Source organism: Chiloscyllium plagiosum, unplaced genomic scaffold, assembly GCF_037043375.1.
Source record: "Chiloscyllium plagiosum isolate Xiang-an unplaced genomic scaffold, Cpla_swu_hap1 HiC_scaffold_23, whole genome shotgun sequence".
NCBI lineage: Eukaryota > Metazoa > Chordata > Chondrichthyes > Orectolobiformes > Hemiscylliidae > Chiloscyllium > Chiloscyllium plagiosum.
This window is the reverse complement of record NW_028270161.1, coordinates 28,832,929-28,860,353: the sequence shown is the minus strand read 5'-3', so window position 1 is coordinate 28,860,353 and position 27,425 is coordinate 28,832,929. Positions and strand designations below refer to the sequence as shown.

General features: G+C 39.8%; 1 protein-coding gene across 19 annotated transcripts in view; it reads left to right on the top strand.

Annotated features, from left to right (window-relative positions):
* The window catches only part of LOC122561721 (membrane-associated guanylate kinase, WW and PDZ domain-containing protein 2), a 687,684-nt gene that overhangs the window by 565,330 nt on the left and 94,929 nt on the right, over positions 1-27,425 (top strand). For 12 of the 19 annotated variants that reach the window (XM_087999522.1, XM_087999521.1, XM_087999517.1 and 9 more), the window contains 6 exons: positions 671-728; positions 1,219-1,340; positions 1,676-1,801; positions 2,206-2,388; positions 10,183-10,815; positions 19,255-19,286. In XM_087999522.1, coding sequence (XP_087855648.1) covers positions 671-728; positions 1,219-1,340; positions 1,676-1,801; positions 2,206-2,388; positions 10,183-10,815; positions 19,255-19,286 — 1,154 coding nt within the window. The remainder of the gene's footprint in view (positions 1-670; positions 729-1,218; positions 1,341-1,675; positions 1,802-2,205; positions 2,389-10,182; positions 10,816-19,254; positions 19,287-27,425) is intronic. The other 7 variants (XM_087999520.1, XM_087999519.1, XM_087999518.1 and 4 more) reach the window with 3 other exon arrangements.

Here is a 27,425-nt window from a genome sequence, read left to right as displayed (position 1 = left end):
TATCATCATGAAACAGACAAAGGGAAGCTCAAGTTGTCTTCTCGTTCAATGATTCTTTTCCGGTCAAGCATTCGTGAGTCTCTAAAATGAGCGAAATCAAAAACTCCATAATACTGACGTCCTATCTGAATTCTTTCTTGGCATTTTTCTCACAATAGTGACCAATGTACAAGAAAAAAACATGTAATCCAATTGGAAATCATTTCCAGAATCCAAACCTTATCCTATTCCATTTCCATTGTTTTTGTGACCCCATTTATCGATGTAAAAGTTTTAATATTGCTCTGAACTTTTATCTACACTGCGAATATACTATATGCTGTTGCTTTATCATATACCCCCAAAATATTTGAAACCCAAACATCATGTTTACTTATACTATCTTCTTAAAATTGTTTAACAACTTAACTCTTTTACAGTCTTTCAGCTCTTTAAACACAAGCTTTACATCTTTTTATTTTTGTTTCATGTTTTTCTTTATGTCCTGTTTATTCTTCTCAGTCTTAATGGTGTTCTGTATTATGGGCCTTGACCCTTGACCTAGGTTCTCAATTTCTATGTTTAATTCAGCTATTAGGGATTTTCATACATAAAGGACAGAAATAACTTGTGTATAAATCACTACTATCATTACAAATGTATATCTGTGATTATCTTTCTGTCATTGCAGAACTTCCATATGGTTGGGAGAAAATAAATGATCCAGTCTATGGCACCTATTATGTTGAGTAAGTTTGCTGAAGAGTATCTTATTTTTAATATTTCAGAATAAAAAGATTACAGATCCACAGTAGAAATTTTAACAGTATGTCCAAAGCGATGTATCACAATTATTACTTCATTCTACAATTTCATTGAACATTCAGCTTTTCATCATGCTTTCATGTTTTACATTAAGGTGAATTCTGGCATTAACTGTTTCATAGGTGTTCTAGTAACTGTTAATTGTGATTACAAAGTGATGAACATCACAGAATAACTTGCTCTCTGTTTGAACTAAAATTTTCAGACATGCATACATACATACGTACATACATATTGATATCCTTAATACCTGGACAATATAATAAGTGTGTCTTTGTTTTTTGTCACCTTTCACTGTCTTCTGGATTTTTTCTTCCTTGCATATTTCCTACTCTTGATTACTCCTATTTCAATGCTTTTTTTGTGCCATTCTTCTGCTCTTGCTATTTTTCTTTTTTCCATATGACACTTTAGTCACATAAATCGAAAAACCCAGTTTGAAAATCCTGTTCTTGAAGCAAAGAAGAAGTTGCAGCAGCAACGTCCATTGCAGCAGGATCTAGTGCTCTACCCTATGCCAGCAGCTGGTTTCCGAGGTAATATCGTTATAATACTGTATGTAAATGACACCACATTGGAATGCTTTGTTATTGTGATGTCTTCCTTGCGTGCTGAAGTTTATTACTATTAGTGTATCTTTAAGAGGCTTTTCACTGTTTCAGGACTAATGCATAAAAGCAAATATAATGTAATTGAAGCATCAATCATAGCAGAAATGATGCTGTAACTGCAACCTAGGACATAGTAGAATTGGTGGAGATTAATGTTCTTTTGAATTAAATAGCATGGAATATCAATATTCTATAGAGTATAGTCATTATTCATAAGATCAAGGCCTAAGAATGAGGGTTTTTCTCCTTTATAACTGTAGAAGGCTCATCATCAACATTACCTAGACCCAAACATACCTGCCCAGGCTCTCTGCCTCAGCGGTCGCGCAGTACGAATGACCTGTCTCAGTATCGGACTGACAGTGCTGGAATGTACAGGCTGTATGGTATGTCAAAGTGCAACTTCACAGTCAAGCTGCACTGTTGTAAAGCAGACATTTGTAGTGGGGAATTATACATCACAGCTTCTTATTCATTGTCAAAGGCACTGGAAGTGAATGTGGTCTTCTGTTACCTGCTTTAGCATGCTTATAGTAATTGTTTTTAACCCTTTCAATCACATAGGTTACTATTACATATTAAATTTTCCAATAAATTGTGAACTATGAAATTAGTAACAATTTTTGTATTATAATTTTACAACTGATAAACTGGTTATTTTAAAATATCCATCCAAAAGGGTTAAAAATAAAAATAAAAACTGCACACTATCAGTGCCTTTAGCACTGTGATGGCACAAATGTCTCAAACTTGTTTTTAATTATTTTTTATCTTTGCATTATCAACTTAGAAAAGCCACTCTTCACTCGAGATGTTTCACAGCTGAAGGGAACGTTTCTTACAACGTCACTGAAGAAGAGCAGCATGGGGTTTGGATTCACCATTATTGGTGGTGATGAGCCTGATGAATTTCTGCAAGTAAAGAGTGTGATACCAGAAGGACCAGCAGCAGTAGATGGCAAAATGGAAATGGGTGAGCAAATCAGAAAAGACCAAATGGCCTCTTCCTTTGCTGTAGTCATTCTATTATTCTGTATGGAACCTCAAAGTGTTTCAAAGGCGTTCTACTATGACATGCGTTGTTAACACGAATTTGCTGTCACGCGATTGACAAATTAAGGACACTTTCTATAATGTGAACTTTTAAAATGCGTGTTGGCTGTAATGCGATTACATCACTAACACTTTAAGCGCATTATCTAAAGCACGATTTTCCTATAATGTGGGGTTGCACAAGAACTCAACCATTGCACTATAGAAGAACTACCTGTATCATCAACCTAAATAGTACACGAAGTTCATATTGATTTAAGGGCAGTTGGCTGAAAGGTTGTTCAAATAGTAGGTTTTAAAGAGTACAATAGAGGAAGAGAAACAGAGGTTAAGCAAGGAAATTCCAGATCACTGGGCAAAGCAGTTGAAACTAAGTTTGGGAATGCTCAAGAGGTCCAAATTAGGTAAGCGCAAATCCCTCTGAGGGTAGCTTGGAGAGATTACAAAGATATAGAAAGATGTAGCCATCGAATGATGTGATCTGTCATGTCTGTGCCAGGTTTCAATAAGAGCAACTGATTCCACTTCCTCACCTTTCCCCATTGCCCTGTAATATTTTTCTCAACAAATAATTATCTGGTTCCGTTTTGAAATCCACATTTGAAAGCCACAATTGAATATTTCTTCACTGTACTCTCAGGCAGTACATTCCAGTTTCCAATCCCACATTTTAAAAAAATCAAAAGTTCTTCATCTCAGCTTTGGTTGTTTTTCTATTCATCTTAAATAAGTAGCCTAGTTCTTGACACTTTCAACAATGGGAATAGTACAGGCCTATTTAATCTGTCCAGAGTCCTCATCACTCTGAACACGTATAGCAACTCTCTTCTCAGTGTTTGCTAAGAATAACAACCCCACGTTCTCCAATCTATCCAAATAAGCTGAAGACCATAATATCTGGAACCATTCTAATAAATATTATGTACAGTCCCTCTAATGCTTTCCGCTCTTCATAAATTGTCATTGGATACAATACTGTCGAGACAAACCGGTGTTTATGACAATACACCATAGCTTCTATGATTTTAAATTTCATGCCTTTATTTATAAAGCCTTGAATGATATGTTTTGTTCAACAATTTCTGAACCTGCCCTGCCACCTTCAATTATTTGCTCCTGCACCTTATTTAGACTTGTTAATCCTTTATATTGCCTCTCCTATTCTTCCTGCTGCCTCTGTGCATTAAGTTTCATCTGCCACAGGTCCACCAATTGCATCAGCCTTTCTGTCTCCTCTTTCACTATCCTCCTCCCAAGTATTGTGTCAACAATAAATTTCAATATTTGTGTCCTGCGCACCCAAATGTAGGTTTAAAAAAAGTAATGACCCAAATGCCTATCATGGGGTGCTTTCCTCCAACTACCAACCTCCCTAACCACGAATAACAAACATTCCCCACCCAAGTCCAATCTTGCCATGGAACACCAAAAAACAAGCAATAAATTTTGAATAAGGAAGCACTTGAAGTAGTACCAGGACAATTTATTAAGCAACAAAAGTCACACTAATCAAATCAAGGTTATTGGTTTCTAGTTCAGACAGTCTTGCTCCCATTGACTCTCGTGGTTACACACAGTTTGTGACAAATGTGTTTACAATAATCAGTGCTTCTTTCAGAATCACCATTACTGAGAATATTTTTCAAAGGTAAAAACAGTACAGCACAGGAATAGGCCCTTTAGTCCATCAAGCCTGCACCAGCTCATGATTCTGTTCTAAAGTAAAAAACCTTTGCCTCTACACAGTTCATATCCCTCTATTCCCTGCCTATTTATACATCTGTCAAGATGCCTCTTAAATGTTGCTTTTAAATCTGTTTCTACTACCTTCTCAAGCACAGCATTCCAGGCTGTATGTTTAAAACAAATGCTCTCATATCTCTTTTAACTATTCCCCCTTTTTACTTTGAATCTATGTCCCCAAGTAAATGATCTTTCTACTCTGGGAAAAAGACTCAGTCTATTCGTTCTATCCAGGCCTGTCATTATTTTGTAAACATCTATCTGGTCGCGCCTCAGCCTCTGATGTTCAAGTGGAAACAAACCATGTTTATCCAACCATTCCTCATAGCAAATACCCTCCAAAGCAGGCAACATGCTGGTAAACTCTTTCTGCACCCCCTCCAAAGCCTTCACAGCCTTCTGTAAGTGTGGCAACCAGAGTTGTATGCAATATTCCAAATGTGACCTAATTAAAGCCTGACACAACTGCAAATTGGTTTGCCAATTTTTATACTCTATGCCCTAACTGATAAAGTCAAGCATGCCATACACCTTCTTGACCACCTTCTCCATTTGTGCTGCCACTTTCTGGGAACTGTGAATCTGTATGCCGAGATCCCTCTGAACGTTACCGCTTCTAAGCATTCTGCCATTTGCTGTATAAATCTGTCCTGCATTAGACTTTCAAAAATGCATCACCTTACATTTGTCCGGATTAAATTCCTTCTACCATTTCTCCACCCAACTCCCAGCCTATCTCTATCCTGCCGTAACCTCTGGCAATCCTCACTATCTGCTGCCCCCCAGGCTTTGTGTCATCCACAAACTTACTAATCAGAACACCCACATTCTCCTCCAAATCATTTAAAAATATTGCAAACAACAGAAATTCCAGCACCACTGGTGTCTGCAGAACAGCACTGGGCACAAATCTCCATTCAGAAAAACACCCTTCCACTCTGTCTTCCCTGACCAATCTAGTTCTGCCTCCATCTTATCGGCTCACTGCAGGTCCCATGTGATTCACCTTTTGTATCAGTCTGCCATGAGGGACCTTGTCAAAGGCCTTTCTTAAATCCATGTAGACAACATTCACTGCCTAGTTCACTTCACTTCTATTAAATGAATGAATTGAGTTTAAATACCATCAGCTGTCATAGTTCAATTTGAACCCAAGCATTAGCCTGGGCATCTGGATTATTAATCTAGCAACATTATCACTACACCACTCTCTCCTCTCAGTCTATCTGTACATTTTCCAATTACAGCAAGATTCTTTAAAGAATTAATGAAGTGCCAGAAAGTGAGTAAGTCGAGGAATAAAGGGCAATATTATGATCCAAAACAAAAACGTTTAAACTCAGCACATCATATCAGGAACACTAGACCAAAAGGTTTAGTTTGTGAAATAAGACAAGCATAGGGTCTCCAAGGTAAATTATAGATGTAGGGTACCTTGTTTTATTGAGAAAGGTCTATGAATGTAAGAACATTAGGAGGAACAGAAAGACAACACTTCAAAATTAATAGAGGGAATGTATAATTTAATCATGGACAAAGAGCTAAGCATTTTTTATATCTTTGAAATGTGCCATGGATAGCCTGCAGTATGCAGCTTTCAAATCATTGCAGTCTTAAATGAGGGAGTAGCAGAAGTGTTGAGTATCATGATGCCATTCGTGTCTTCACGAGTATCTGAGAAGGACCCTCAAAAACTTCAGAACAGACAGCAATTTTCTCACTCATTTCACAGGAGTGAGGTGCATTAGCAGAGCAGAATCTAAAACAAAATATTGAAATTTTATGTATTTATTACTTTCAAAAGTACTTAGGGGCATGTGAAGCCTCATTCCACCTTTTATTTTGCTTGTTGCAAATTGCAGTATGGAGATAACTGGACATGTGAATTTTATGGGCCTGATGATGCACACTATAAAAAAAAACCTAAAATCTCACACACAGCTATGAGTACATACATTGGGAGAAGTCCTTCTCGCACCTAATACAGAGTTGCCACAAAAACTAACCAAACGCAATTGATGGCATTGCTATTAAGGAGGGCAAGCCTGCAAGAATCAATCATTTAAGTACTCCCAAAAATGAGTTTATTTCAAGTTTTGTGAAATTAAAAGTCAAAATTGTCAAATAAACTTCCTCTGAGGTTCTGCAGACCTCTTCCCATTTGTGAAGAAATCTATCTGTAAATTAGATTTTACAATCAGTACTAGAATCATAGAGATATACAGCACGGAAACAGACCCTTCGGTCCAACTCGTCCACGCTGACCAGATATCCCAAGCCAATCTAGTCCCACCTGCCAGTACCCGGCCCATATCCCTCCAAATCCTTCCTATTTATATACCCATCCAGATGCCTTTTAAATGTTGCAATTGTACCAGCCTCCACTATTTCCTCTGGCAGCTCATTCTATACACATACCACCCTCTGCGTGAAAAAATTGCCCCTTAGGTCTCTTTTATACGTTTCCCCTCTCACCCCAAACCTATGCCCTCTAGTTCTGGACTCACTACTCCAGAGAAAAGACTTTTTCTGTTTATCTTATTCATGCTTTTATAAACCTCATGATTTTATAAACTTCGACAAGGTCAACCCTCAGCCTCTGACACTCCAGGGAAAACAGTCCCAGCCTATTCAATCTCTCCCTATAGCTCAAATCTTGCAACCCTGGCAACATCCTTGTAAATCTTTTCTGAACCCTTTCAAGTTTCACAACATCCTTTAGATAGGAAGAAGACCAGAATTGCACGCAATATTTCAAAAGTGGCCTAACCAATGCCCTGTACTATACCCAGATTGGAGTTATTGAGCACACAGATAAATATTAGTCTCCACAGCCATCTTCAAATCGTTTACTCTAAACTGAACCTGTTCAGTTTTCTTAAAAAAAGATAAATTTCAGGAGGAGATAGAAGTGGTTCAAGAGTTGTCTGGAGGTGAACAGGTGACCAGGTTATGCAATTTGTTGTGAAAACAGTTTGTCTGCATATTTAAATCATGACCTCTCAGTATGCATGTGTGACGCTGTTGTTATGAACTTAATTTGTTAATGTTGAACATCTGCATGGCCCTTCATGTCTTTGAACACTGACTATTTGTTTTAATAATGATGGCTTTGTTTTAAAGCACTTTAAAGACAGAAAAAGAGCTGCACTAAATATAAAAATAAATCTACTCTCACTGCCCGTTAACACTATTTTGTGAAACACTGAAGGTTTCCAGGAGTAATCTTCTTTAAAACGTATGTGTAAATATTAAAGGAAACTCACCATTAATACTGAAAATATTTAATTTTCAATGATATCCATTAAATATTGACAGTTAGATTTTTGATACTGCCCAATGCATAAATTCAGATGTGATGCAAGGCAAAAAGTGGACTTCACTAAGGAGATGGAGATTCCACTGTGAATATTGTCAGCAATTCTGAAGCACATGCTGAATATGTTGGGACAGTTTGACACACTGGCATTCTCTACAGCCAGGAAGAGGATAAGAATGATTGCCTATCCCAACTTTGAAGAAGCTCTACACCCATGATTTAAGACAGCTTGAGTACAGAATATTCTCATCTCTGCTCCAATCCTGAAGGAAATTGGGAGTTATCCTGGCAAAGAAGTTGGGCAAAAAGAGTTCATCTGTAAAACTGGATGCCTGAACCAATATAGTAAGTGGTGAAAATACAGCAGTTATGTTAGTAATGACAGATGATTGGCTGCAAACTGGTCTGTCCCACATTTCTGAATGACTATGCACCAAAAGACATTTTTAACATGGATGAAACCAAATATTTTTTACTATTGTTTATTAAATTGCTGCTTTAATGTTTGAAGATGGGTGCACAATGGTGAAAAGCAAAGCAATGCACATGTCACTGCAATGGTCTGCATCAGTAAAAAAGGCACTGAAACATTTTTGTTCCAGTGATAAAGTCCAAGAAGCCATGTTGCTTTTCAAATGTCAAGACACTACCACACAGTATGGGACTGGCAAAACGGCCTGAGTGACCTTCAGCATTCCTGAGGATTGAATCAGGAAAATAGACAAATATATCAATGTAAGAAGATAAAGATTATAATCATTACAGATATTACCCCATGCACCCTGACATCATTTGCCTCAAGAGCGTCAAGCTGCCATTCTTGCCTTGTAATGCAATGCCAAGCTTTGGCCATAAGATCAGTGGATGATTAAAAACCTAAAACCAACTACTAATGATAGCCGATCTCTCATGTTGTTGAGGCCATTAATAAGAAGCTGGAGCACACTTAACAGTTTTGAGGCCATGTTCATTACGAAGAAGGTTTGAAAGAAGATTACGAAAATCACAATTGCTGACTGCTTCCACTACATTAAGTTCAAATAGGCAACTGCTCAAGATGCTGGGAACAAGGAGGAGCAAAGTGAAGGCCAATCAGCCCAATGATTAGGTTCTTTTCACTCACATGGGAGTCTAGCATGGAAATTTCATCAGAGACAAACATAGAAGCTTGCGCAGAAACAGGCAACACCATACACTGCACAACAGAACCAATAGATGAAGCAGTTACAGATGCAATACATTCTTCAACCAAGAAATTTTATAATAATGAAGGGTCTGAATGCTACCCACTCACCCACCTACATCCAGAGCTGAAGCCATCAAAGTCTTGAAATGCCTGGGTTTTATGGTGCAGCACAAACACATAGAAGGCATGTTTGACTGTATTGCACTTGTTTGAACATAGTGCACAACGCAGATAAAGATTTCTCCGGAGCTAACTCCCAATATATTTCAGCAGTTTTACTCAACCTTTTCATTTGCAGTCAATTTAAGATGTCAAAGGATTTGAAAAATAGATGTCTTTCACACATTTGCTGCTTCAGTATGTTTCCACTTTATTTACATAACACATGCTTGTAGGCAAAGTCAGTTATGTAGGACCCCAAAATTCAACTTATCATGTTTTGACTGATATCATGAGACATTGTGTGTAAAATTGGATTAATGATTACATCAGTAAGTATTTATAGTTCCCAAAAACTTTATTTAGTAGAGTGAATCCTGGAGAAGCTTTAATCTGTTACCAGAAGTAAGATGTACCTGATGTAGCTTTATGATTTTTTGGGAGGATCCCTACAGTGTGGATCAGGCTATTAAGCCCAACTCGTCCACACCGAGTCTCTGAAGGGCATACCAAACAGGCCCATCCCCTTATCCTATCCCTGTAGCCCTGCATTTCCCATGGCTAATACACCTAACTGACACATCCCTGGACACTACTCAGTAATTTATCATAGCCAATTCACCTAACCTGTACATCTTTGGACTGTGAGAAGAAATTGGTGCACCTGGAGGAAACCCACACAGACACAGGGAGAATGTGCAACTTCACACTGACAGTCGCCAAGTCACCGCGGAATCGAACCCAGGTCCCTGGCGCTGTGAGGCAGCAGTGCTAACCACTGAGCCACAGTGCCACTCCTGCTAACCACATTTTTATAAAAGTGCATGAGATTATGAATTATAAATTAATTTCTCACGTGTCTGTTGTTATGAAATATTCTCTATTCTAATAACTAGAGATACAGTAGCTGATTTTCTTGAAATATGTAACATGGAGAAGGCAGGAAATGTTAAGTAATTGTATTGATTGTTTTGTTTTGTTTAATAACAGCTGTGAGGCTTAAATAATCACCTGTCATATTTGATTGCCATATCTGGAATCTTTTATGCCTGAATTCCCCTCAATGTCACAGGGAAATTTTGATTAAAGTGATCCATTTTAGTTTCTCTATACACAGGAATCCAAAGGACCCCCACATTTTACAGCCCAATTTATTCTTGCATTTCTCAACTTTGTATTCATTAACGTCTTTGATAACTCTGATTAATTTCATTAATTCTAAAGGGGGAAGCACAAGCAAATGCAATTTTCTTAATATATTTTATTAAAGTTTTATCTTATTGTTCCATTTCATTCTCTCTCCCTAGGTGATGTGATTGTCTATATAAATGATATCTGTGTCCTAGGATATACTCATGCTGAAGTAGTTAAAATTTTCCAGTCTATCCCAATTGGCCAATGTGTCAATCTTGTTTTATGCCGTGGGTACCTTTTACCCTTTGATCCTGATGACCCAAACAACAGCATGATGCCTCCTTTAACATTAGTGAACCGGCAACCAATACAAATAAATGGGAGAAGTAATTATGACACTTATGTGGAGTTTGGTTCCCGGACTTCTCGCTCAGCACCAGACATCTCTGACCAACATTTACATTCCTTTAATCCAATACTCACTGATGACCAGGTGAATGGAACATTATCAACAGTTCAGGAGGATAGTGTCTCTATGGCCTCTTCAGGAGCCACTCAGTGTGAATTCAAGAAAATTGCAATTGTGAAAGGAGCGCAAGGCTTTGGCTTTACCATAGCAGATAGTCCCAAAGGGCAGCGAGTGAAACAAATCCTAGATATTCAAGGCTGTGGTGGCCTTAACGAAGGTGACCTAATTATGGAGATTAATCAGCAAAATGTGCAGACTCTCAGTCATACCCAAGTAGTGGAGATTTTAAAGGACTGCTCCGTTGGAACAGAGATCAATTTGGTCATCCAGAGGAGTGGTAAGTCAGACTTTTCAAATTTCTGTAATAATTAAAGGTGGTAATAAAAAAAGTTGGCTTCACAATCAGGAAATATTTTTGGATAATTTAGCAGATATTGTTATTGAGAGTCATACATAAACTATACCCTGAATAGCAAAAACAGGTATCTTGAGGCAGTATTGTCTGGCTCATATTTAATAGTGATGATTTAAATAAACGATTGTAATTATCATGGCTCCATAATACTTTCTAAAATAATCATATTGATCCAGATTTCCCATTGAGAATAACTGTGAACCTAAAAACACACTGTTATCGTGAAAAAACTAGATAGCAACTTTGTGACTACACGCCTGCAGGAAAAATGAAGATCTGGAAAATTTTGACTGAGTTACATATTTCCTCCAAAGGCGGCGCTGAGACATCAAAATCAATTTGAAGTCAGGAATTTGGTGTATTTACCTACTAAACCAAACAGAGAATGTTAGGGCTGCCATATTTGAGAATAGATGAAATTTTAATGGCATGATCCATCCTAGTTGCTGCTGAACAATTGCTATGTCCCTGAAAAAATATTTTTACAAGTATGAAGTCTCATTTGTTCAAAATTTAATTAGTGGTGGAGTTCTTTTTTATATTTTCACTCTCTCTTCTATCTTAATCCAGTGTTCCCATGTTTCAGCTTGCTTTCTATGCATGAGCTAAGTCTGATTTATAATTCTCGGTGTGTACTTCCTGATTTATGTCCTGCATGTCTCAATGAAGATTTTTCAGTATGATTGGTTGAAGAACCTTGTTTTTGCTTGTTATGTTCATACAAGCCACAGGTCCACTATAGAGTGCACGATCCTGGGGTCAAAGTGTCTAGTGACAGTGAGTTTAGGCTGAAAACCTTGCAAAATCTCTTGGAAATAGGGAGATTTGTTGCTGTACCATTGATGACAAAATCTATTATCTACATCTAGTTGAACTTAGTTATTGTACAGTTTGCAGAAGTGATATAATAATTAATTGTCTTATATAATACGTGATTATTCTGATACCTAGCATGACATGGGATATGGCTGCTGCTGTCTAGATCAGCACATATAACATTCCATAATTGTCCTTTAGAATGTGGTGCAGTCAATGTCATATAGGTATTGCCACAGTGTTGTTAGGAAGGGTGATCAAGGATTTTGACCCAGTAACAGCGATGGAAAGGCAATCTATTTACAAGTCATGATGCCGCACAGCTTTGAGGGGGCCATGCAGGGGGCCATACTGTATATCTGCTGCCTTTGTCCTTCCAGTTGGTAAGAGGTAGCAATTTTGGAAGATGGTGCTAAAGGGCCCTTTCTTCAGTGCATCTTATAAATGCTATGCATTATTGCCACCGAATGTCAGTGGTGAAGGGAATGAATATTTAAGGTAGTGGATGCAGTGCCAATCAAGTGGGCTTCTTTGCCTTGAATGGCATGAAACCTCTTGAGTAATGTTTGAATTTTACTCATTCAAGCAAGTGGAGAGTATTCCATCACGTTCCTGAATTATACCTTGTATATAGTGAACAGGCTCTGGGTAGTCAAGAAGTGAGTTACTTGCCACAGAATTCCCAAATTCTGACCAGATATTATAGTCACGATTTTAGTAAGTTTTACTAATGTTCTAGAAATTTTACAGTTTCAAGGTCAGGAGGACCCATGCTAACTATAAGTTAACAGTCAAGTAAGTTACATTGAAATGAAAGATCATTTAATTTTGTGAGTGCAGCATGTGTGTTTAAAAGCACACATTAAATGCCCGAATCCACTGTTCTGGCATTCTAAAAGAGGAAGGAAGTATGTAGCTGAAAATGTGTTGCTGGAAAAGCGCAGCAGGTCAGGCAGCATCCAAGGAGCAGGAGAATCGACGTTTCGGGCATGAGCCCTTCTTCAGGAATCCTGAAGAAGGGCTCATGCCCGAAATCTCGATTCTCTTGCTCCTTGGATGCTGCCTGACCTGCTGCGCTTTTCCAGCAACACATTTTCAGCTCTGATCTCCAGCATCTGCAGTCCTCACTTTCTCCTAGAAGGAAGTATGTACTTCACAAGTGAAAATTTACATATGTTGTATCTGTCTGATTAATGTATTTCCTGGCATTTATTTTTGTGTCTCTACATGCTATTGTATTGTTGACAGTTAATCTAGTAAATAGTTGTAGAAAGTTGGATATAGAATAATATACTGTCAGGTAATCTATAAAACTGTGGTCAAATGGCTTAATTAAATCATCTATTAACCTCTGAAAACTCGAAAACAAACCAAGTTTAAGCAACTCACCCTCATGACATAACCCTCAATAATGCTACAATTCTGATAATGCTCACTGCAGAATTAACTACATTACAACATTGTACCCTCTCTAAGGACAATGTATTCTTCTGGCAGTGCAACACAAAAAGCAATCCACAGTGTTTCTGGGCTCTGAAGATGACTCCAATCAACACTGCGAGGTATCTTCTGAGCCCTCACTGTTTAGAAAGGTGGGAGGAGTAAACTAGTTGTCCAGTAGGCCAAAATTCAAAAAACTGTGTTAGATCTCATACTTTTCCAATGAGAGTCTGAGTCCAGTGGTAGGTTCAGGTACAACTTTGTTATAGCTTCAGGTTTCCTTTTCAATAAGGCACACAAAAAACTTAAGATTGTATACAGTAAAAATGTAGAGTGCACCCCACCCCAGCCAAACAGCATTGTGGTGGAGAAAATGTAGAGAATCACCAGGAGACGCAGAGAATTCTTCAAGAAATAGGTCTTTTATTTGCAAACAAAAAGCCGTGACACTGAGAAAGCAGATTCTCGAATGCCCACGAACTTCAGGGTCCGTGGTTTTTTAATATTTTTTTTAACCATGTTTCTGTTAGCTTATCAGCATGTCCAACTATATTAATCAAAGTACCTTACTCTAGCTACACAATAAACCAGTGATGTTAATTCCCATTATCTCTTTAGTTGTACATTCTACTTAATGTTATTCTAATGTCATGGTTAGATATTTATTATCACCTCTGCTACAGTGACCTTCCATTCCAGACTAACCTGTCATGATTAGATATTTAGCTATTCCATCTATTACAATAGTCTCCTGTCTCAAGCTGACTCTGCTAACTATTAATTAGATATTTAATGTCATGTCCCAAATATTTATGGTCCTAATCTTGTCATAATGACACTTAACAGGGAGACTACCTTTACTAACTCTTATCTCATCTCGCCATAGTGACCTTTCAGCCTTAACCTTACTCTGCTAGTTGGTGTAAGAGCATTCCACTATTCTTATCCCATTCTGCCTTCCCAGACCACAGATTGCCAGTGGTCTTCATGCTTTAATCCTTCCCATGCTTTCATGCTCTTTATTTTCCATAGCATTAGGTTAAAGAATTGGTATTAAGGTCTCAGAATCTTTCAGGTAATTCATTCTCCCCCACCCCCAAAAAAATCAACATGATGTAGAACCTCTTTTTTGCATCCATTAGCACGCGTGAGTTCTCATTAATATCCTCATCCACTGGAATTACATTCATCAGTGCACAAGCCTAATGAAGCAAGCAATAAAAACATTTGTTCACAAACCCAATCATATATATGAGGTACGTGTTTAGTCAAAAATAGAAGTTACTACAGAAACTCAGCAGGTCTGGCAGCATTTGTGGAAAGAGAAACAGAGTTAACATTTTGAGTCAAGTGATCTTTCCTATTAAGTTTACAGCACAGTCAATGTTGAAACAAACAAAGTTGGTTTGAAAATTGTTTGCTCCATAAAGTTTATTTAAACAGGACACAACAGCAAACATTCAACAGGGTCTATTTAGAAACAGTATTTGTGAACTGCAGAAAATAAATCTCATGACTGAAACTATAGAACACATATTCCAATAAAAGCAGAATGATTCCTTCCAGCAAAATGCAGTGAAAAATATTTATCCACACATTAAATGCATAAAATCAATCCCTGACATTTAATCACTGCACTAATCAGGGTATGATTAATGGGAGCATGGGGAATCTTCTTTATTCTAGCCAAGAATAACAATGTCACTATGTGCAACTATTATTTCCTGTTTCAATTTTTGTACTGTTGATTTTTGATGCTTTAGAGACTTAGTACTTCCGAGCCACACATTAAGCAGTAACAATAGTGGAAGATTGACCTGACAGTACATATGACAGATGCAAGATTTTTAAATATTTAATATAGGATAAAAGGCTGCCATAACATCGAGGGCTGAATGGCCTGTACTGTGCTATACAGTTCTATGTGCTATCTATAGATATACCAATCTTGGCATTGATAAAGTACAAATCTAATAAATGCGGTGTATTTATTTGTGATCTTTAGTTATGGTGAAGCCATTAGGAGCAGTTTCACCTACATTAGTTCACCTGGTTGGAAACAGCAGCAAAGCAAATTTGAATTGTGATATACAATTGATAAATAGATTAGGACTTCGGAAACATAAAAGTAAAACAACACTTGCATTCATGTGGCTCCTTTAATGTACTAAAATTTAGCAAGGCATTTCATAGGAAAGCAATCGACAAAAAATTGCACTTGCCATACAAGGAGCAAAAGGGTTCCTCAAAGTAGTTTATAAAGAAGTGAAGGATGTAAAATCAATAAAGCTAGCGGTATAACAGCCCTCAGCATGAATGCCAAAATGTCAGTAAAGATAGTTGGAAATGTACAAGAGACCAGGGTTAAAGGAATGTCGAGGACTTGGAAGATTGTAGGGCATTTTACAGACTAGAGAGGACTCAGGCAGGAAACTTTGGCCACAAGGATAAGAATTTGAAAATTAAAGATATTGGTAAACTAAGAATTGAGATAAGTCAGTGAGTACAGGTGTAAAGGGTGAAGAGGACAGTATGAGTTAGGATGCATTTGGCAAATATTTTTATGATTCAAGACTATGGATGCTCAAAGAGGAGATCTATTAATGCACACTTGAACTCTCATTCCACAAAATTATTAAAGGGAAGGGAATCATTCTCCCATGACACATAGAATTATTGTAAATCAGCATGTTTGCAGGTGGATCCAAAATTATTCTAAATTTTGTCTTGATTGGCTACTTACGGTAACTTATTCCATCAAATTATTATCAATCATTTTTCTCAGATGAAAGCAATGAAGTTAGCAGTTTGTTCATTTCTTTAGGTTACTAATGTGATGAGATTTCCCCAACAGTTGCAGATTTTGCATGAAAATAGATCATCTTTAAATATGTATTTACATATGCATATTTATACAGAATTTTAAATAATTTGGCCTTTGGAAAATTTAAGATTGCTTTAATTTATATGGCTATTAAAAATTCTAATAAGACTTGACAAGCCAGTAAGCTTTGTAAGGATAATAGCACACCATTCCCCATAATTATATCTCCTCATTAGTTCAATAGAATCTCTTTTTTCCTATTCAGCATTTATGTTCAGTTAGCTTCCAAAGGCATTCTATTACTGCAGCGTTAAAAATGTTCACTTTTTGCAGCTGTTGAAGTGGCAACTTCAAATTAAAATACTGTATCCTTAGTTTTGAAGCATACTAAACACTGAATTTCTTTTAATTGTGGCTTTTAGATTTGACAAAATTTGTGATGAGAGCTCTTCTATTTCCATTCATGTTCCCCTTACCAATCTCATCAATTTGCATTTTCCACATTAATGATTATGTATTTGTCCATTCTGATTTGGAGGTGCCAGTGTTGGACTGGAGTGGACAAAGTTAAAATCACACAACACCAGGTTATAGACCGACAGGTTTATTTGGAAGCACTAGCTGTCGGAGCGTTTCTCCTTCAGGTGGTTGTGAAGTATAAGATCATAAGACACAGAATTTATAGCAAAAGTTTACAGTGTAATGCAATTGAAGTTATATATTGAAAAATACCTTGGTTGTTTGTTAAGTGTCTCATCTTTTAGAATGACTGTATTGGTTTCAGTTCTCAGTGGGGTCACCTGTTGTGTGACATGAATCCAAGTTTTCCGGTTGAGGCCATCCCCATGGGTACCAAACTTGGCTATAAGGACCATCTCTAACAAGAAACAATCTCACCATTATCCCTTGATATTCATTAGAACTAATATAGCTGTATTTCCCACTGTCAACCTGTGGGAGATTACCATTAATAAGAAACTAAACTGGACCAGCCATATAAATGCTGTGGCTATAAAGGCAAGTCAGAAGCTAGAAATTCTGCAGTGAATAACTCGTCTCACTACCTGCCCATCATCTATGAGCCACAAGTCAGCAGTGTGATGGAATAGTGTCCAATTGCCTGGATAGGTGCAACTGAAGCAATACTCAAGATGCTTAATAGCATCCAGAACAAAGAATCGTGCTTGAATGACATCCCCTGCTCCACCTTCAATATTCACTCCCATACCATTAAAGCAGCAGTGTGTGCCATTTACGAGATACACTGCAGTAACTCACCAATGCTTTTTCAACAGCACCTTTCAAAACTGTGGCGTCTACCACCTAGAAAATCAAGGAAACACCGCCATTTACAAGTTCCCCTCCAAGCTACACGTCATCCTGATTTGGAACTTTTTCACCTTTTCCATTCCTTCACTGACACTCAATTCAAATCCTGGAAGTCCCTTTGTAACAGAACTGTGGATGTCCCTACACCAAAGACTGCAGTGGTTCAAGAAAATGGCTCACCATTAGCCTCTCCAGGCCAGTAAGAGATGGGCAATAAATGCTGGCCCAGTCAGCAGTCACCACAATCCATGATCAGTAAAACAAAGATTAATAACTGACTTAACAGAAACCAATTTCAGACTTAACTACAGACTACCAATTACTGATCAGCTGCTTTCCTTGTGCTGGTAGAATTTTGCAATTTATGAATGATTTGGATGAAGGAATCAAATTATGCTGATGATGCAAAGATATATAGGAAAGCAAGTTGTGGAGAGAACAAGGAAGATTATAAAGGGATGTAGAGTTTGTGTAAAGTGGGCAAAGAGCTGTAAGTGTTGAAATCAATTCAGAAAAAGGTTTACTATACCAATGCCTGGAATGTGTTGCTTTATGATGCAAAGTTGGACAGGTTAGGCTTGTACCCCCTGACGTTTGGAAGAGTAACAAGTGGCTTGGCTGAAACATATAAGGTCCTCAGGGGTCTTGAACTGGATGAATATGGAAAGAATGTTTCCTCTTGTGGGAAAATCTAGAATAAGAGGTCACTGTTTTCAAAAAGGGGTCTTCCATTTAAGACAGATGAGAAACTTCTTTTAGAAAGTGGGTGGCACAGTGGTTAGCCTCACAGCGCCAGAGACCCGGGTTCAATTCCCGCCTCAGGCGACTGACTGTATGCAGTTTTCACATTCTCCCCGTGTCTGCGTGGGTTTCCTCCGGGTGCTCCGGTTTCCTCCCACAGTCCAAAGATGTGCAGTCAGGTGAATTGGCCATGCTAAATTGCCCATAAGTGTTAGGTGAAGGGGTAAAAGTAGGGGTCTGGGTGGGTTGCGCTTCGGCGGGTCGGTGTGGACTTGTTGGGCCGAAGGGCCTGTTTCCACACTGTAAGTAATCTAATCTAATCTAAAGTCTTGAAACTTTATTTGGAACTCCCTTCCTAAACGATATTGGAAGCAAAGTCTTTAAACATTTTTAAGGTGGAGATGGACAGATTCAAGCTGTGGAGAGGGTGAAAGACTATCAGGTGTAGGCAGTAAGGCAGGAATGTGGAGTAATCAGATTAGCAATCATTTTATTGAATTGTGATTTAGATATGACAGGCTAAGTGGCCTACGTCTACTTCTAATTTGTATGTATATCGCTTATTTTGTGGGGAGTTAACCAAAATATTTCTCATCTCTTCGTATCATGTACTAATAATGTGACGATGTCATGTAAAGCAATCAATTGCAAACACAACAGGGGTTTTTGAAAATTATGAATCAAATGGGACACATGCTTTGGAAATTATCAAGTTGATGAATATTCTGAGGAAACAGTTACATCAGCATGTGCTTTAATGACTGAGCAGAAGTAAAAGTGGCACTTGAATTACTTTCACCTTTATTATTCTTGTTTGCATCTTTAGTTATTTAACTGATTAACGTGGTCACTGATTACTTCATGGGGCTGAGTGTATGAATAGAAATTCTGCAAGGTTTTCACAAGAGTGTTGATGGAGGAGCCCAAAAATGTTCAGAGGTTCTGGCACAATATGAATAACTAAATTCTGCCATCATTTCCCAGGATTTGTACAGTGCAAAACAAATTAAATAGTGTATAAGTCAATTAAATTCTAGGTTGATCATGTGCATTCTTATTTGATACTGTATTTGTAACACTCTGCTTTGTGAAGTAGCAAAAATGTTATCACCTGATACCCTAAACATAAACATCTAAACAAATTGGGGTTCATTGTGTTAAGCCACTTCGATCTTGAAATTTTTATTTTTATCTTTTTTGATCTTTTGCAGGTTTTTTCTCACCTTGGAAGAGTTCAAAACAAGTAAGTGCTACCTTTGGTTTCAGCAACAGTATTGTTGCAACTTTGAAATCAGTCAAGTTTTTATTTTGGAATGAAACAGCTTGGCTAGAATTATTGCTGTGATATTGTATCCAGCTAGGAAAGTGATTAACATAAACTTTTGTCCCTAAACTGACTCTATCCAGCAGTTTGATAATATGAAAATATAATGATAAGAAATAACAGTGAAAACCCCTTTTTGCGTACAAGTTTTTTTTGTGACTGTTCAGGTTACATGAATTTGTGCCAGATAATCTCACAAGAGAAAAAAAAAGGCTTATGTTAGGATCAGACACGAAGGCTCAGTTAGGGTGCTTAAGAATTACAAGTTAGCCAGAAAATACATAGAGAGAGCTACGAAGATAGGATCAAGGAAAACCCTAAGGCTTTCTTACAGGTATATCAGGAATAAAAGAATGACTTGAGTAAGATTAAGGATAGTAGTGAGAAGTGTGTGTGGAGTCAGAGGAGATAGGGGAAGTGCTAAATGAATATTTTTCATCAGTATTCACACTGGAAAAAGACAATGTTTTCAAGGAGAATACTGAGATACAGGCTACTAGCATAAATGGGATTGAGGTACACAAGGAGGAAGTATTAGCAATTCTGGAAAGTGTGAAAAAGCTAAATCCCCTGGGCTGGATGGGATTTATCCTAGGATTCTCTGGGAAGCAAGGGAGGAGATTGCAGAGCCTTTGGCTTTGATTTTTATGTCATCATTGTATACAGTATTGATGCCAGAAGACTGGAGGATAGCAAATGTTGTCCCCTTGTTCAAGGAGGGGAGTACAGTCAACCCTGATAATTATAGACCAGTCAGCCTTACTTCGGTTGTGGGTCAAGTGATGGGAAAGGTTATAAGAGATAGGATTTAAAATCATCTGGAAATAAATAAGTAGATTAGGGATAGTCAACTTGGTTTTGTGAAGAGTAGGTCGTGCCTCACAAACCTTATTCAGTTATTTGAGAAGGTGACCAAACAAGTGGATGAGGGTAAAGCGGTTGATGTGGTACATATGGATCTTAGTAAGGTGTTTAATAAGATTCCCCACAGTAGGCTATTGCACAAAATACAGAGGCATGGGATTGAGGGTGATCTAACAATTTGGATCAGAAATTGACTGAAAGGAGACAGAGGGTGGTGGTTGATGTGAAATATTCCTCCTGGAGTTTACTTACTAGTGGTGTACCACATGGATCTGTTTTGGATCCACTGTTGTTTGTCATTTTATAAAGGACCTGATGAGGGCATAGAAGGATGGGCTAGTAAATGTGCAGATGACACTAAGATGGGTAGAGTTGTGGATAGTGCCGAAGGATGATGTGGGTTACAGAGGGACATAGATAAGCTGCAGAGCTGGGCTCAGAGGTGGCACGTGGAGTTTAATGTGGAAACGTGTAAGGTTTTGGAGGGAGCAACAGGAATAAAGACTACTGAACTAATGATAAGATTCTTGGTAGTGTAGATGAACAGAGCGATCTCTGTGTCCAAGTACATAAATCCCTGAAAATTGCTACCAGGTTGAGATGTTAAGGTTACGGTGCGTTAGCTTTTATTAGTGGAGAGATTGAGTTTTGGAGCCAGGAGGTTATGCTGCAGCATTATAAAACTCTTGTGCGACTGCTGTTGGAGTTTCGCATACAGTTCTGGTCACCGCATTATAGGAAGGATATGGAAGATTTGGAATGGGTTCAGAGGAGACTTACTAGGATGTTGCCTAGTATGGAGGGAAGGTCTTCTGAGGAAAGGCTGAGGGACTTGAGGCTGTTTTCGTTAGAAAGAAGAAGGTTGAGAGGTGACTTAATTGAAACATATAGGTTAGACAGTGAGAGCCTTTTTCCTCAGATGGTGATGGCTAGCACAATGGGACATAGCTTTAGATTGAGGGGGTTATAGATATAGGACAGATATCAGAGGTAGTTTCTTCACTCAGAGTAGTAGTGGCGTGGAACGGCCTTACTGCAACAGTAGTAGATGCACCAACCTTAAGGGCATTTAAATGGTCGTTGGATAGACATAAGGACAAAAATGGAATAGTGTAGGTTACTTGGGCTTCACATTGGTTTTATAGGTCAGTGCGAAGGCTGAAGGACCTGTACTGCGCTGTAATGTTCTATGTTCTAGTACAACTGGACCCTTGATTAAATAGGCCAGTGAGCCGAAGAGTGGCATATGGGTTTAATTTGGCTGATGTGAGATGTTGCATTTTAGTAAATGACATCAGGGCAGGATTTATACACTTAATGGTAAGATCCTGGGGAGTGTTGCCAAATAAAGAGGCCTTTGCATGCAGCTTCATAGTTTCTTGTAAGTGAAGTTGCAGATAGACAAGATAGTGAAGAAGTTAGTTGGTATGCTTGCCTTTATTGGTCAGTGCACTGAGTATAGGAGTTGGGAGATATTGTGCAACTTGAAAGGCTTCAACTTGAAAGATTTACAAGGCTGTTGCTGGGGTTGGAAGATTTGAGCCAAATTGAGAGGCTGAATAGGCTGGGGCTATTTTCCCTGAAGCATTGGAGACTGAGGGGTGACCTTATAGAGGTTTATGGATAGAGTGAATAGGCAAGGTCTTTTCCTCAGAGTCCAAAACTAGAGGGAATAGGTTTAAGGTGAGAGGGGAAAGATTTAAAAGGGAGCTAAAGGGCAACTCTTTCATGCAGAAGGTGGTGCATGTATGGAATGAACCACCAGAGGAAGTGTTGGAGGTCAGTACAATTACAACATTTAAAAGGCATCTAAATGGGTACATGAATAGGATTGGTTTAGAGGATTATGGAGAAAGTGAGGTCTGCAGATGCTGGAGATCAGAGCTGAAAATGTGTTGCTGGAAAAGCGCAGCAGGTCAGGCAGCATCCAGGGAACAGGAGAATCGACGTTTCGGGCATAAGCCCTTCTTCAGGAATGAGGAAAGTTTGTCCAGCAGGCTAAGATAAAAGGTAGGGAGGAGGGACTTGGGGGAGGGGCCTCGGAAATGTGATAGGTGGAAAGAGGTCAAGGTGAGGGTGATAGGTCAGACTGGAGTGGGGGCGGAGAGGTCAGGAAGAAGATTGCAGGTTAGGAAGGCGGTGCTGAATTCGATGGATTTGACTGAGACAAGGTGGGGGGAGGGGAAATGAGGAAACTGGTGAAATCCGAGTTCATCCCTTGTGGTTGGAGGGTTCCTAGGCGGAAGATGAGGCGCTCTTCCTCCAACCATTGTTTTGTTGTGGTCTGGCGATGGAGGAGTCCAAAGACCTGCATATCCTTGGTGGAGTGGGAGGGGGAGTTGAAATGTTGAGCCACAGGGTGGTTGGGTTGATTGGTCCAGGTGTCCCAGAGGTGTTCTTTGAAACGCTCCGCAAGTAGCCAGCCTGTCTCCCCAATATAGCCGGCCTGTCTCCCCACCAACCCAACCTCCACTCCCGGCACCTTCCCCTGCAACCGCAGGAGGTGCAAGACTTGCGCCCACACCTCCCCCCTCACCTCCCTCCAAGGCCCCAAAGGAAACTTCCATATCCGCCACAGATTCACCTGCACCTCCACACACATCATCTATTGCATCCTCTGCACCCGATGTGGCCTCCTCTATATTGGGGAGACAGGCCGGCTACTTGCGGAGCGTTTCAGAGAACACCTCTGGGACACCCGGACTAACCAACCCAACCACCCTGTGGCTCAACATTTCAACTCCCCCTCCCACTCCACCAAGGATATGCAGGTCTTTGGACTCCACCATCGCCAGACCACAACAAAACGACGGTTGGAGGAAGAGCGCCTCATCTTCCGGCTAGGAACCCTCCAATCACAAGGGATGAACTCGGATTTCACCAGTTTCCTCATTTCCACTCCCCCCACCTTGTCTCAGTCAAATCCATCGAATTCAGCACCGTCTTCCTAACCTGCAATCTTCTTCCTGACCTCTCCGCCCCCACTCCAGTCTGACCTATCACCCTCACCTTGACCTCTTTCCACCTATCACATTTCCGAGGCCCCTCCCCCAAGTCCCTCCTCCCTACCTTTTATCTTAGCCTGCTGGACAAACTTTCCTCATTCCTGAAGAAGGGCTTATGCCCGAAACGTCGATTCTCCTGTTCCCTGGATGCTGCCTGACCTGCTGCGCTTTTCCAGCAACACATTTTCAGCTTAGAGGATTATGGGCCAAACGCTGAGAAAGGGACTAGATTAATTTAGGATAGCTAACCGATATGGGCAAGTTAGACCGAAGGTCTGTTTCCATGCTGTACAACTCTGACTCTAATATATTCCATGGCCCCTGCTGATGTCACTCTGAAATAAGCCTTTAAAGCACAAAGAAAATTACAGACCAAAAAAGAGAAAATGCTGGAAAATCTCAGCAAGTCTGGCAGCATCTGTAAGGAGAGAAAAGAACTGACATTTCAAGTCTAACTGACCCTTTGTCAAAGCTGCATAAAGCTGGATAAAGGCAAATTACTGCGGATACTGGAATCTGAAACCAAAAAAATAGAAAATGCTGGAAAATCTCAGCAGCTTTGACAAAGGGTCAGTTAGACTTGAAATGTCAGTTCTTTTCTCTCCTTACAGATGCTGCCAGACTTGCTGAGATTTTCCAGCATTTTCTATTTTTTTTGGTTTCAGATTCCAGTATCCGCAGTAATTTGCCTTTATCCAAACAAAATTACAGCACAGGAACAGGCCCTTCGGCCCTCCAAGCCTGCGCCAATCTAGGTCCTCTGTCTAAACCCGTCACCTATTTTCTAAGAGTCTATCCCTCTGCTCCCTACCCAATCATCCATCTGTCTAGATATATCTTAAATGACGCTATCGTGCCAGCCTCTACCACCTCTGCTGGCTACACGTTCTAGGCACCCACCCTCTCAGTCTCCCTAAAGAATTTTCTACGCGTATCTCCCTTAAACCTATCCCCTCTCACATTGAACTTCTGACCCCTAGTAATTGAGTCCCCCCACTCTGGGGAAAAAGCTTCTTGCTATCCACCCTGTCTATATTTCTCATGATTTTGTAGACCTCAATCGGGTTCCCCCTCCACCTCCGTCTTTCTAATCTTCATCTACTCAACCCCTCTTCATAGCTAGCGCCCTCCATACCAGGCAACATCTTGGTGATCCTTTTCTGCACCCTCTCCAAAGTGTCCACATCTTTTTGGTAATGTGGTGACCAAGATTATGGGAGGCACGGTGGCACGGTGGTTAGCACTACTGCCTCACAGCGCCTGAGACCCGGGTTCAATTCCCGCCTCAGGCGACAGACTGTGTGGAGTTTGCACGTTCTCCCCGTGTCTGCGTCGGTTTCCTCCGGGTGCTCCGGTTTCCTCCCACAGTCAAAAGATGTGCAGGTCAGGTGAATTGGCCATGCTAAATTGCCCGTAGTGTTAGGTAAGGGTAAATGTAGGGGTATGGGTGGGTTGCGCTTTGGCGGGTCGGTGTGGACTTGTTGGGCCGAAGGGCCTGTTTCCACACTGTAATGTAATGTAATCTAATATAATCTAAAGAACTGTACACAGTATTTCAAATGTGGCCAAACCAAAGTCCTTTACAAGTGTAACATGACCTGCCAACTCTTGGATTCATTACCCCATCCGATGAAGGAAAACATGTTGTCTGCCTTCTTGACAACTCTATTGACCTGCGTTGCCACCTTCAGGATACAATGGACCTGAACACCTAGATCACTCTGTACATCAATTTTCCCCAGGGCATTTCCATTTACTGTTTAGTTCGCTCTTGAATTGGATCTTCCAAAATGCACCACCTCACATTTGCCTGGATTGAACTCCATCTGCCATTTCTCCACCCAACTCTCCAATCTATCTATATTCTGCTGCATTGTCTAACAGTCTCCTTCACTATCTACTACTCCACCGATCTTAATGTTATCTGCAAATCTGCTACTCCACCAATCTTAGTTATGAAAAAGGATAGTTAAAGTTCTAAGTTGGGGTAGGTCAATTTTGATGGTATTATGAATTTTCAAAAGTTGCTTGGGGGAAGCTGTTCGCAGTTAAAGACAAGTGGGAGACTTTCAAAGTGAGCTAACAAAAGTTCAGGGCAAGCATGTTCCTCTTAATGTGAAAGGCAAGGCTGGCGGAGTAGGAACACTGACTAGAAATATTGAGGCTCTGGTCAAGAAAAAGAAGGCATATGTCAGATATAGGCAGCTGGGATAAAATGAATCCCTTGAAGGGTATAGGGGATGTAGGAGTACACTTAAAAGGAGAATCGGGAGGGAAAAACGGGGACCTGAGATATCTTTGGTAGATAAGGTAAAGGAGAATCCAAAAAGATTCTACAAGTATATTAAGGGCAAGACAGTAAAGTCGGAGTTTTTGCCCGAAACATCGATTTCCCAGCTCCTCAGATGCTGCCTGACCTGCTGTGCTTTTCCAGCACCACACTCTTGACAGTAACTAGGAAGAGAATAGGGCCCCTTAAAGATCAGAGGTCTTCTATGTGTGGAAGCAAAGGAGATGGTGTGAGATCCTAAGTGAATATTTCTCCGTATTTATCATGGAGAAAAACCTAGGAGCTAGCGAACTTGGGAAAGTAAGTAGTGATGTCTTGAAAAAGTCCATAATAGAGATGCTGGAGGTTTTAAAAAACATAAGTAGATAAATCCCTAGGATTTGATCAAGTGTATCTCGGGACATTGTGCAAGGCTGGGGAGGAAATTGCTGGGGTCCTAACAAAGGTGTTTGGATCACTGATGGCCATCAGTCAGGTGCCAGAAAACTGGAGACTAATGTAATGCCATTATTAAGAAAGGCTACAAGGAAAAGCCAGGGACTACAGTCTTGTGAGTCTAATGTCAGTGGTAGGTAAATTGCTGGACGGGCTTCTGAAACAAAAGTGTGGTGCTAGAAAAGCACAACAGGTCAGACAGCATCCGAGGAGCAGGAGAATCAACATTTCAAGCTTAAGCCCTTCATCAGGAAATGGGATTCTGAAAGACAGGATCTACATACATTTGGAAAGGCAGGGACTGATTAGGGATAGTTAGCAAACCTTTGTGCATGGGAAATTGTGTCTCACAAATTTGTTTGATTTCTTTGAAGAGGTGACCAAGAAGATAGATGGGGGCAGAGAGGTAAACTTTGTCTGAATAGATTTTAGCAAGGCCTTCGACAAGGAACCACATGGTAAACTGGTTAGTAAGGTTAGGTCACATGGGAGAAAGTGAGGATGCAGATGCTGGAGATCAGAGTCAAAAAGTGTGGTGCAGGAAAGGTATAGCACGTCAGACAGCATCTGAGGAGCAGGAGAGTCAAGTACAAGCCCTTAATCAGGAATGTGGGGATCCAGGAAGAGCTAGCCAATTGGATACAAAACTTGGTGTGATGGTAGGAGATTGTTTTTTCAGACTGGAGGCCTGTGACCAGTGGCATGCTGCAAGATCAGCACTTTGTCCATCATTGTTCATCATTTACACAAACAGTTTGGATAAGAATATAGGAGGCATGGTTAGTAAGTTTGCACGTGACATCAGAGTTGGTAGTGTTAGTATACAGTGAAGAATGTTATCTAAGAGTACAACGGAATCTTAATCAATGGGACCATGGGCCGAAAAATGGCAGATGGAGTTTAATCTGGTTAAATGCAAGATGTTACATTTTGGTAAGACAAACCATGGCAGGACTTAATCAGTTAATGGCAGGTCCCTGGGGATTATTGTCGAAAAGGGAGACCTAGGGATGCAGGTACCTAGTTTCTTGAAAATGGCGTACAGGTAGACAGAATGCTGAAGAAGGCATTTGACATGCTTGCTTTCATCAGACAGAGCACTGAGTACAGGAGTTGGGATGTTATGTTTCAGCTGTACAAGATATTGCTAAGATCACTTTTGAAGTACTGCATACAATTCTGGTCGCCCTACTATAGGAAGGATGTTATTAACCTGGAAAGGGTGCATAAAAGGTTTACAAGGATATTACTGAGATTGGAAGGTTTGAGTTATAAGGAGAGGCTACATAGGCTGGGACTTTTTTCCCTGGAGTGTAGGAAGTTGAGGGTGATCTTACAGAGGTTTATAAAATCATGAGGGGAATAGATAAGGTGAATGAGATTTATTCCCTAGGCTAGGGGGCCCAAACCTAGAGGTCATAGGTTTAAGGTGAGAGGAAAAAGATTTAAAAGGGACCCGAGATG